Here is a 12,872-nt window from a genome sequence, read left to right on the forward strand (position 1 = left end):
GAAGGCAGAGGCCCTGTCGCATTTAACAACACGACCTCATTAGAATTTTTTTACTCTGCTTCCTGCCCGGCCAGATTGAGAGGCTGGCCAGTTGTCGGGTGGGAAAGCCTGCTGTGCAAGGCCGCAACTCCGGACCGCTGGGGATGGTCCCCAGCAATCAAGAAGATCGGGGGGCACTGGGGGGGGGGGTGGCTCGAAGCCCCACAGCGAGGAAGGAGGGAGAGATCAGAAGGAGTGCGGGAGAGATAGAAATGGCGGTGGGGAGAGAGATAGAGATCGCGGGGGGAGAGAAAGAAATTATGGGGGGTTCGGTGGATCGCGAGGAGGGTCCGAAAATCACAGAGGGGTTGGCAGATCACAGTAGAAGATGTCTTTGAGGGGCCAGGGGGAAGCTCTCCTGCTCCATCTAGCCCACAGCAGTGCTGGAAAAGCACTTACCTGTTGGATCCGGCTGTTCTCACCTCCTTTTAGCTGCTGGGTTTCCAGAGCCCTGAGAAACACAGCCCGCAGCCATTAAATTCAAATGGCTGCCAAAATCTGAGGAACGGAGCTTCATTAACATACTATAATGACTGACCCACCTCTCCAGAGAGGGTTGCTCAGCCACCCCACCTCCCCCACCCCCACCCGCTGGGGTTAAACCAGAAGCACGCTCGTTCGCAGCAAGGTAGGATCGCCTTTCACATTTTTTAACAGTTTAATCCTGCCTGTCATTGGGGGGTTAAACTTACCCCCCATTGTCTCTGTGACCTGGGCCTGGAGGGGACAGAGTGCCACTGTAAACTGGAGCAAGGGGCAGGGGAATGTGACTGTTAAGTCAGTTTTGAGGAGGTGATGCTCTGCTTGGTTTGTTGAAAATCCACATCCAACTTTTTTTTAGATCAAAATTTTTATCAATTGTGAAGTATATACATGCCCAAAATTAACTAGAATGCACCATTTTAATGTAAAAATTCCAAATTTTACCAGACTCCTCTAGAAATGCACCATTAATTTTGCACTTTTAATGTTTGTATTTCTCCTGAAAATGATGCATTCTAATATAAATGAAGGGATGTTAAAGAGATCTACAGCTTAAGTTACAAAGCCCACGTCACTGCCCATTTTAACTTGTTATGGGCTTATAATCAGGGTTATTCTTGAGTTGTCAGCTTTTTTGAACCTGTTGGTCAACTTTTGCTAATTTCCTAAGTTGACATGCATTGGTGTACAGGATTTTGTTGGGTGGTTCAAAGTCTCTGACATTTATGCCATTTTTTTTTTAACTGTACCATTTGGCCTCAGTGCAATGAAAATCTCAGAAGTGCAGTTTTCAGGATTTGTTGGCACAGTGGGATATGGGTTTTGTCAAACATTTTTAATGACCAGTTTACCGGTGTGTCTTTTTAAACAAATTCATCGACATATTCCCTGATCTTTTCAACCAAATAACAATGGAGTGACCAAAAGTATCTTACATTAACCACCCCAGTAAGGCAGTTAATTGAAGGATGTCAGCAGCAAGTTCATACTTAGCCAGGTCTTGGAGAGGTTGGTCAAAAGCAATGTTAAGCCTGATGCTACTTGTGGTAATTGTGAGGGTGCTTGAGTTGCTCGTTTGCAGTTGAAGCTAATTCAGATTGTACGTGGCTTCTCCTCATCTGTAACTCTGCAGTAACAGCAAACCCCTCGTGAAGCTACAGTCCCTGTGAGACTGCCATAAGAAAGTTTGACTGTACTCTGAATTGAGAAATAGTGAGGAATTCTGTAATGGTGAGTAATTCCTTTTTGCTGCTTTGTAATAATCCATGTTAAAAGCCAAATCAGTTTAGATTAGCGGGTGTTAAAAGACAAAGATATTTTGAAAACCACTAAGAACATTTATATTTGAAGCACTTGAGGCCTCTTTCTTCTCTGAGATGAAGGAACATAGTATTGAAAAACATAAGACATTAGTTTCTGGTTATAGAATTCAAGTGTCTGAATATTGGAATTGGCTTTACTTTATATTTTCTCAGATGTGCATCTCTTTTTTTTACAAGAATGGAAATAACTGAAGGAAACCATTTTTCTTTCCAAAAACTGCTTCAGATCTTACCTTGTGCAGAGGCTGTATTTTGCTCAGTTTTAACAGGAATTGCAGGGTTTGCACTTCCTTAAGTACAATAGGAGATTATGCATGCTGCTGGGAATGTGCAACATGTATCCAGTTATTTGCCACTGTATGATGTTGGCTTCACCAACAGCTCAGCAATTTGTCCAGCGGGCAGCTGAACCATAGAGAGCAGGACAGTCGGGTTTGATCTCTGGTCTACTTTGATTGTCGCACCAGCAGAGATGAATCAATCAGTGCCATATACTTGGCCTTAGTTTAGAGAGGGCAAAATTAGACAGGATTCATGCCCCTGATCACTAACCAGCACTAAAATTATATGTGTGTGGACTTTGAGACAGTCAAGATCAGACTTGACTATGATGTGCCCGAAAGTTGAGGAAGCTTCTCACACTGTGCAGGTTCGCACATGAAGAATCAGAGGGGAACTGATCCCTGTGAACTTGTTATTCACCTTTAGTTTGAGTACTTGTTGAAGGTTTCCATTTCGCTGATATCAAAACTGGACTATTGTCCTCATGGCCCGCCTGGGTGCAAGGACCTCTATTTCCAAGAGGTGGTTTTGCACTGCCTGACCTGGTGGTATGTATCAAGAGGTTTATTTTTCTTTCCCTGGACTGGATATGGATGATGGTCTCCTGATGTAGAGATTAATGTGGCGGAGCCATGTGCCAGCGAGCTGGCACCCACTGCTTGAAATCAACATTTGCAAGCCAAGTGAGAAATGGCAATCGGAGGGTAATGTTACCTCTTAGACTAATAAAATTTGATTAGAATCCTGATCGAATTACAAGCAAGAGTGCCCTGGTATGAGATTAGTTGTCATTAGATGGCTCAGAGTACACTTAGAATTTGGAAGCGGCTAAGCTTTAATGACTGCTCAGACCACGGCACTTGATTTCAGGATTAACTGAACCAGTTCCAATTGAATGAAAGACATCCAGTGTTTAACTCATGAATGTGACTAATGAGATCACTCTAATTTCTCATTCTAATGGTTGTACTTTAATGACGTATTAAAGTATTACCGTGGCTGTTTATCACATAATTATAATCAAATCGTGGCTGATTATTTGCGTGAACTTTGACATTTTATACCTGTGAGGGAAGGGATGAAACAGACCCTTTGATGAAGAAGACGAGGCACTGTAGATTTAATTTGACTGCCACAGTTCGCAGCAGCACTACAGATGTTCTGGGTCCAGTATTACAGTCCCTTTTTTAAAAAAAATATTAAGATTGAAAGGCCAGTTACTGTTTCCATCATTTCTCTTTGTGTATCCTTGTTTGGATCTATCTTTCTCTCGCTGTTCTCCCTTCTTGCTTTTGTTTGGCAGTCAGCACCACTTTTAATCAGAGTTTCCTATTTTAAATATTTTTAATATATCATTTTGGGGACATTCGATGCCAGGGCAGAAATTCTGATCAATCAATCGGGATTTGTACCCTCGCATTGTATACCCGTACATAAATATATATTTATTTTTTGAAAGGTCTGCTGGACTGCAGAACGGTGCACATGTAACCCTTTGTACCAAAGGCAGGTGGATACAAATAAAAACTGGCCTTAGTGGCAACAGGCTGTGGAAAGGATGCAACTTGTCTTGTGAATTTCTTCCAGTTGGTAAGCCTGCGATCAGAACTGAATTGACGTAATAAGCAGAGTTACACCCACGTACTCTCATGTTAAATTGTTAGAAGGCACAGAATCGAAGCTTACTTGCAATGCCAGCTAAAAATCCAGAGATACAAGTGATTTTGGCCTGGAGAAAAGAAGTTAACAGAGGAGAAACCCGGCTGAAGCACAGTGCATTGAATTGTTTGATCAAGTTTGAATCTGTTGAGCATTGCCTCATTCTTTTATTAGTTACAACGCTGACAATAAATGGAACTTTTCAACAACAAAAAAATGTCAGCGTGATGGACAAGTGGCATGTTAAAAATTAAAGTACTTGCTGACGGCTTACTTCAGAATTGTGTTTGAACACCTCTGTGTAATAAGACACTTTGCTGGTTTAGTAAGTCTGGCAACTTCTGCAGATTCCAAGGATTAATAGAAATATACGGCCTGATGCAGTCAGTTTCCCTTTTATTAACCAATGTTATTAGCTTGTAGATCAAGACTGATGTTTCAGAGGACATGCTAAGTGTTAGGCTGACTACCTAAGTTGTCCAAAAGAGATCAGGAATTGAAAATGATTACAGTTTAGAGTATTGACCGATTGCTTTCATGCAGTAGAAATGATAATAAAAGATAATGTGCAAAAACAAAAGCTTCTTCTGAAAGATGGCATACATAAACTGCAGAAATCTACTCAGCCTGTCTTTTGTTTGCCTGTTATTTGATTTCTATCCTCTTCAGCAATATTTTGCATTTTGTCATTCAATGTTTAAAACTACTGTTCCTTCAGTTGTTTTTGTATTGATGAATGGAGAAATTCAGTGACAGAAACCATGTGTATAATGTCTGCCTGTCAATGTGGTGGCGATGTTTATTTTTTTTGAGAGGATAAGGCCCCCTCTTCCATCAGTTATTTTTTTTCTTCCCTCACCCTAGTTTCCTTGCAGCCAAGATCATGAGGAGACGGCTTGGTCCCAGTCCTCTGCCAGTGATAATGTAATCCAGTTGGAATGAGCTGGACAAGGGTTTGAGAATCCTCCGAATGCACTCTCTCCCCAGCCTCCTTACAGTAACCATCTATATCGGCCACTTCACCCAAGATTTGAAGACTGTTAACACATCCGGGGAGGCTCTTTTAATGCCTCACCCTGAACTTGGTGCAAGTAAAAACATGCTGCCAGATAGGTAATCCTTTGCTTATTTCTACTCCCATCTTCTCTTCCTTGCAACTTTTCTCCTCTCTCTCTCTCTTTTATTGATGACGATATCATCGCCAAAACTTCTCTGGACTTCCTTCTTCAGTCCATTCTAAGCTCCAAACATGCCGTCTGAGGTGTTCTTCATGCTCACAATTCTCTTCAGCCTTGGTGTTTGCAGGATGGACCCCCAGGTTGAATTTGAGTCATTGAAGTATCAAGGACTGGTATCAAACTTACAAACCTCAAATCAGCCTGGAAATTATGAAAGTTTTTTTTATCCATGCGAAGTTTGGATACATCGAACAGACTTGAGCAATGTCGTGTTAATTAACCGCTTCAAAATCAAGTTGGTGAAGTACCAAGGAATGGTATTGAAAATTGCCGGGGAAGTATAGATAAAGATATGTGGGAAACAACTATCAAAGGTAAAATGCTGGATGTTCAAGGTTCGATATTGTGAATATATCTTCAGTTGTCAGGGAGTACCTTTTCTCTAGCGATTAAATGGATAGGATAGAACCCATAAATGGATACATTGGACAGGGCCACAAAGATGAGTATCGAGAAAGGAGGCCTTAGGGTCCATTTAGCTTCTCCTTTCTTAGAAACTTATGGTTCTCCCATTGTAGCATCTAACTGTATCTTGAAAGACTCATAGTTTTTTCCCCGATTACCTGCACCTGGAAGAACATTCCAACTATAATCACTGTATGTGAAGGAGGGCTGTCCTGAATTTGGCTTTTATCCATTTATATCTCATCCCCTTGCCCTTCTGTTGTGTGGAAGAAGTGGCCTTTTCTCATTCCATGTTTTATTTTGGAATAAAAAGCATGCGACAATTTGATTGCAACAGTGAAAGCTGCAACAGGAGTGAGATAAATGGATGAGCCCACCACAGTGGGGGAGGGGGCTTCATTCTAACCATCACCATCGTAACATCACAAAAATACAGCAGAATCATAAATGGTGGTGTTATGAAGGAGTGCTGCATTTGATTAGATTGTTTGCTGAATGTTATAAATAGCTTTTTCATTTGCACTTCAAGTCACAAGTGATATTCTGTCCTTGGTCGAACGTCACTAGAATTTTCTGGTGATTATTTTAAACTATGTAACAGTTATTTCATGGAGCGATGAAAAATATTTCAAGGGTTTGTTTTTTCTCTCAAGAAGATTGTATGATCTCCTGTTTGTTACGGGGGGACATTTGCCGTTTTCCCTTCACAATTCCTCTACAATCCATGTTTATGGGAGTTGGATTTCCTTGCTAAACTATTTAAGTATCATTTTAGCATGTGGTTGAATAAAGCCCCCCAACCATCAAGCTCTGCCCTTACCACAAACACAGGAAAAAAGAGCACTGTGACTTTGGTTAAAACATGGAAAAGGGAGCTGGATGGTGCAGTATATTCGACACTGATCTTTCACCTCTAGGACCTGGGTTTTAACTCAAACCAATGAGATTAAAATCTCTTCTGCCTGCTGGCTGTAAGGCTCCTGTACCAAATGGGTTTGGGCAGTCTCGATCCTGTTCCTAGTGGGCATAAACCTAGAACACAAAGTTATGTCTAATTCACCGCTAATTCACAATCTCACTTGGAGGAGCCACAGGAGGGCTGGTGTGAGAAATGGAAAAAGTGGTACAGGGATGCTTTTCTGAGGTTGGGTCTGAGGCACATTGTTGGTGCAGAGTAGAGGGAGCATAATTCTGCATTTGGCTATGCTATACCTGACCTGAGAGTGCTTGATGATCTTGGGTGTCTGGAATGGGAGAGTTTTCATTCTTCAGTACTGGCATCCCTCCCCTTAATGAAGACAAAAAAATGGGAAAGTAAAATTACTGAACAAAACCTACTATATGTCCAAGTTTCTTAAAGGAATTCCATTTTTCTCAAAATATTATATTAAACAGTTGAGCAATTGCAGCTTCAAGACCATTTTAAGGAGTGACCACGATTAATACAGCACATGAAGAATTGACTTAAATCCATGTGATTACATTTTTGCAGTATCTTGTGACATAAATTACATCATCACATTCCATGTTTACATGATAAAAACTAAAACTGCCAAACTGAATGTAAGCAGTGAGGGTAACAACGACCTTTTAATACATCATACTGATTAGGAAAGACATTTCAATTATTGTTTTTCTTCCAAATCTGGTTTAATCTGCAGTCCCCTCACTCTTTCTCCAAACTGACTGATTCCATTATCTTGTTCTTCCCACCAAAGCCAAACCCAGCAACAAATACAGTAAATTGCATGGTTACCCAACTCCTAACAAACTGTAGGTTACCCCAGGCAATGGTAGGTCATTAACCTGTTCCACTGGGTCTCCAGAGTGTGAAAGATGAATTAATTGTCAGGAAACCTTTGCCTGATGTGGAGGTTTGTAGGTGTGGTTCCTTTCTCTCTCAGTCCATATAGTAGTCTTTATTAACTGTTGTGTTCCCTTCCTAGCTTTTGTGTTGGTGCAGGGGATGCTCAGTTAGTTTGGGGATTCATAATATAAATGTTCTGTGTATCCTTTTTAATATCATTGAATGTGTATTTTTAAGAAATTGTGTTACTTTTTACTTTGTTTTTTTGAGTAGACTTATGTGTACAAATCCAGTGAGAGGCTGCACAATCTCACATAGCGGTATCGTGAAAGAAATAAACAAACTAAAAAGTAGAAAATCAATTTCAACTCACTTAAAATAATTGTTGTTTTATTTCCAAGATATTTAAATAAACAGAATAGTGATCACTAGTGGATGGGTTATAAAGACTATTTCTGTCCCAGGAGTTTCAATTAAATGGTTCCACCAGTATCTAGAGGGAGTTCAAAACCTAAGCCACTGGTGAAGGTCAGACAGCAGAAGTGACTTGTCGGAGTGGCGGACAGGCTAGAAGCTTGACTCTCTCTTGAGTCTAGGTCCGTCTCTAATGAGTGTGAGAAAATCGCCTTTTCTTACAGACACAAGTGCAGGAATGTACTGGCACACGGAAAGCGCAAAGGATTTGCTGCAAATGCTGATTTGCGTCGATACAGCAGAAATTCACGCACAGATTCTGACTCCTGACTGCTCTCCAACTGGACAAAGTTAAAGGAAGATACCTCCAGCATTGCTGCTTCTCCTCTCTATACAGAGTAGTTATTTTTCCCCAGTGTGGAAGAAAGTTAGCATTTCTTGCCTACTTTGCTGTCCAGATGCAGCTTAAGAAAGTCATTTACTAAGATTCCAGCCAGTCAATAAGATACCACGTGTGCTGAAGAGTATTCCAATATGTTAATATACAGGCACTGCTTGTTTGACTGACTTAATCTTTCTCCATTCAGGATTCCTGAAGGTCCCATTGACCAGGGACCTGCTGCTGCTAGAAGAGTGCGTGCATTAGAAGAACAACTGATAAAGGCCAAAGAGCAGATAGAAAGTTATAAGAAGCGACCAGGCAATGGTAGGTGATTAACCTGTTCCACTGGGTCTCTAGAGTGTGAAAGATGAATCCATGTCAGGAAACCTTTGCCTGATGTGGTGGAAGTTTGTCGGTGTGTTTCCTTTCTCTCACAGTCCATAAAGTAGTCTTTATTAACTGCTGTGTTCCCTTTGCAGCTTTTGAAGTAAACAGTTGTTAAATGTACAAGCTCTGTACATTACATATTGTTGAATAATGTAAAGGTTGCATTAGAAGACATTAATAAACTTGCAAAATGGGCGTGTAATTAGCAAATTAATTTCACTCTAGATAATTGTGAGGTGGTGCATTTTGGTAGGAAAAATAAGGAGGCCGCATACAGCTAGGATTAATAAGAGTCTAAATGGGGTAAAGGAGCAGAGGGATCTAGGGGTACAGATACACAAATCACTAAAAGTGACTCTGGTTAATAAGGCCATAAAAAGGCAAACCAAGCATTGGGGTTCATTTTCTAGAAGAATCGAATTGAAAAGCAGAGAAGTTATGTTAAACTTGTATAGAACTTTGATTAGACCACACTTGGAGTATTGTGCACAGTTCTGGCCTCCATATTATAGAAAGGATATAGAGGCATTGGAGATGATGCAAAAAGATTTACAAGAATTATACCAGAACTGAGAGGATATACTTATCAGGAAAGTCTGAACAGGCTGGGACTCTTTTCTCTGGAAAAGAGAAGGCTGAGAGGGTCACCTGATAGAGGTCTTTAAGATAATGATAGGGTAGACGTAGAGAAAATGTTTCTCCTTGTGGGGAGTCCAAAACTGGAGGTCATACATAAAAGATAATCACGAATAAATCCAATAGGGAATTCAGGAGAAACTTCTTTACCCAAAGAGTGGTAAGAATGTGGAACACACTACCACAAGGAGTAGTTGAGGCAAAAAGCATAGATGCATTTAAGGGGAAGCTAGATAAGTACACGAGGGAGAAAGGAATAGAAGGGTATGCTGATAGGGTTGTATGAAGAGACTCGTGTAGAGCATAAACGCTGGCATAGACCAATTAGGTCAAATGGCCTGTTTCTGTGCTGTAGACTTGATGTAACTCGATGTAAAACTCGATGATATCAGTCAACAAAACAGCAAATATACCAATCCAGCAGAAAGACTCTTGACAGAATAGGGACCAAGGAGCTTTATCACTTATGCATCCTGAGCTCAGGTCTGCCTGCCAGACAAATATTGCACCATGTGGCTCCCTAACATGCTTCCTGTTTCTGTCATGGTAGAAGTTAAGCAGCCTGACCATATTAAATAAAGATGTAGATATATAATACATGTAGTAGTTGTGGTGAGTAACGATAATTAAAGTGTTGCTTTGGCTCTGCTGGAGGACTAGTTTTAATGACTTAGGTTTGGTCTCTTCTCTTGCACAGGTTCTTTGATTGTATTGTTTGTTGAGAGAACACTTTCTTGGTCAGTGTACAACTATCAGTAGCACTCAAGCAGCTTTAAAAATTCGATGTGTGGGAGAAAAGAAGGATCTGTGAAGTTGCAGTTGCGAATGTCTGTTCTTCCAGACTGGAGCACAGAGCTTTGCCAACATGCTGAGCCACTCTCATCGCCATTTCATTTCTTCATTATTTTCTCCCTCCCCCACTTTCCCGGCCTCTTTGGCCAGATGGTCAGACTGATTAACTTCCCACACGTGCTCTCAATGCCACTGTGCAACTGACTTGGCAGGAGGTGTGGTCTAAGTGGGGATGTCAGTTTTTGCCCCACTTCCATGGTGCCTGCCCGAGATCTTGACACAATTCACCCGATGGGGCAAAGAACTTGAAGTGGCAGGCAGCTGTTTGCTTCAAATTGGGAGTTGAGTTTGAGCGACTTAAAGGCAATGGGTAAGCATAACATAATGTACCATGTCCTCCCCCGCAATCTATGTAATACTCAAAAATACTTTGACAATCTGCTGCCTGGGAAGAGGTATTCTTAATTAGATGGTTGATGCCGAGCCCCATGAGATTCCAACATTTCAGGTCTTCTCCTCGCACCAAGGGGTTGCTCTGCTGAACTCAATTATGAGGGGGTCAGAATGGCTGGGTACAAAACCCTATGATGTGCGCCCAGTTTACATTTTGACCAGGAAGTGGCTGAGCTAGGAAAAGCAGTGTGGGTTGGGTACAGCAGATGGTGATAAATTAGGAATAACACAGATTTTTACACCACTTTGTAATTGCATATATATGAGGAAAAACATTATGTTGAAATAACCTCTCCCCCCGCCCCCCCCCCCCACACCTCCCTTCAGTATTATTGATCACCTAACACTCCCAGGTGGCCTGAATATTTTCTGAATGTCTTATACTTTATGGACATAAACAGTGTGAGAACTGATCCTTTATGGCTCTGAAAATGAGGATGTATTTCCCATCATTGAGCAATGCTGAAAGTGAATCTTTTCTGTGGGTCCAAGAGTTTTCAATCTGTAATTGCGCATCTTGGGTGGCATGCTTCACTGAAATAACATTTAAAATATGTAATTTTCTGCAGTATTTGCTTTAATTTAATAATGTAAATGCAACCAGTTCACTAAAGGACTGAATTAGATTTTCAGCTCACTAAATGTTTAAATGCTAATGGCCCCTCGTTCACCCTGGGGCAGAGCAAAGACACTTTTGTTGGGAGAGAGTATACTGTCAATGAAATAAAGTGATTCGAAACCTTCACTTGGAGCACTTCTCCTGTGTAACTGTCATTATGCGGTGCAGCAGGTCCTGGGAAAGAGCACGAGGAGCTGCGGCGTAAGATTGAGAATGGAGTGAAGGAGCTGTGGTTATTTGTGCAGAGTGAAGTCAAGAAAGTGAAACACCTGGAGGGGGAGGAGGCACAGAGGCAGGCGGATGCATTACTTGAGAACCTTGGACACCAGCAGAGGTAAGGTTCACTCAGCCCTCAACAATACGGCAATGTCGATAGCCTCAGTTTCTTTATATGCGTCAAAGCCATTCAAAGGCTGTTAAAAGTCCTTTTAAGCTCATGGGACGATACTTTACTGCTGTCCCGATGGCAGTGCTGTTTCAGAAAACTGCTTGAGATTGCAATGTGCTTTGTACATCATCCTGGCATGAGAGAGCTGCATAATGGTCAGTACTTTGCAAGGGTTTAAGTTCAGAAAGGCAGAGTGATATTTGTCTTTGTCTTCTGACAAAGAAAATCATTTTTGTCAAAAGAAACTCGTCAAAAATGATTGTAAAGCAGTTATCTTTGATACTTCATTCCTCACCATTTTTCCCCCTTTCTCTCCTGAAGGCACTGACTTTTGCGAGGGTAAGGTTCCCACAGTACCAAGCCTAACTAATCATTATTCATACGTGAAATTTGGCAATGCATGTCAGCAGGCTTCACAGCCAAGCATGATCTTCATCTGAACACAGCAAGGGTTGCAGGATCGTGATGAGGAGTAGGAACCCCAGCTGGTTTTCCTCCCCTAACGCAGAGCAGATATCTTTTATGCAGATGCCCACTGGGATGGCACAATACAATTTTTTTAACACATACATTGCATTAATTTGAGCAAGGTAAAAAAACTACCGATGCAAAAATGAAGTTTATCGTCTATAAGCAGCTGTGAGAAACAGTAGCTGTTGTTCCTGCCTTCAACAGCAAAGGCTGGGTATATCCTGACTGTAATAGTTTATATCTACATGATCTGTAGGCTTCTAGTCCTGTTGCTTCGCAGCTGATGACTATTTCAATTGCTCGGCGCCAAATGTCCTCAGGTTTGCAGGATGCTTTAGAAGTTTAGGACGCTATCGCACAGCCATTTCCCAAAGTGCAGCACTCTGAGGTTTCACAAACTCAGTATCACAGTCATGCATGCAATTGTCAAAATGAATACTTTTCATCCTGGAAACTCTCAGAATTGATAATGGTTACCATCAATAAAAATGTTGCACCATTTCATGCAGCTGCCTGTGACCTGCTGTGACACACTTAGAAAAACATCCTAATGTGTCCAAGGAGGTGTTCACTTCTTATCGAGCCATAGCTCAACAGTGGTAATGTTCAGTCATGCATGAGGTGATAATTGAGGAGAGGCAGCTTGACCAAAGGTTGAGAACATTGAAAGATGACATTTGACTGGTCTCCCCGTGTAATCAAGCTGCCTATCCTGAATTGCACACCTGCTGTGCACAGTCACGTTCATTGTTTCTTCACTTCGTTCACATTTCATGCCATTTCTGTTTTCACGCTATCCAGGCGGGAATGAAAAGAACAGTATAGTGCTGAGTGATAGGATGTTAGATCTATGATTGGTCCCATTAATCCTTTTTGGGAGGTGGGAGGAGGAGAATTGGAGGGTGATAGTCCTTGGGCCCTCTTCCAATGTCTCATACAGCCGAGTTTACAGTGCCATTTGGCAGCTGCCGAGAAGTAAGTTGCCTGCCTGCCCCGAAAATTTGTGGATACTTGAAAAGAGGGTGTAAAGATAAATCACAACTGATAGTGGGGTAGGGTGGAAGAAGAAATTAGGAGTGAGATGGTATGAAATGG

The 12,872-nt window shown here is 41.5% G+C and overlaps 1 protein-coding gene across 6 annotated transcripts in view; it reads left to right on the forward strand.

The window, feature by feature from the left end:
- LOC137326342 (alpha-(1,6)-fucosyltransferase) overlaps nucleotides 1–12,872 on the forward strand; it is a 707,679-nt gene that overhangs the window by 571,149 nt on the left and 123,658 nt on the right. For 5 of the 6 annotated variants that reach the window (XM_067991334.1, XM_067991337.1, XM_067991336.1 and 2 more), the window contains 2 exons: nucleotides 8,237–8,355; nucleotides 11,087–11,252. In XM_067991334.1, the coding sequence (XP_067847435.1) occupies nucleotides 8,237–8,355; nucleotides 11,087–11,252 (285 nt within the window). The remainder of the gene's footprint in view (nucleotides 1–8,236; nucleotides 8,356–11,086; nucleotides 11,253–12,872) is intronic. The other variant, XM_067991333.1, reaches the window with a different exon arrangement.

This window comes from Heptranchias perlo, chromosome 10 (genome assembly GCF_035084215.1).
Source record: "Heptranchias perlo isolate sHepPer1 chromosome 10, sHepPer1.hap1, whole genome shotgun sequence".
NCBI classification, from domain to species: domain Eukaryota; kingdom Metazoa; phylum Chordata; class Chondrichthyes; order Hexanchiformes; family Hexanchidae; genus Heptranchias; species Heptranchias perlo.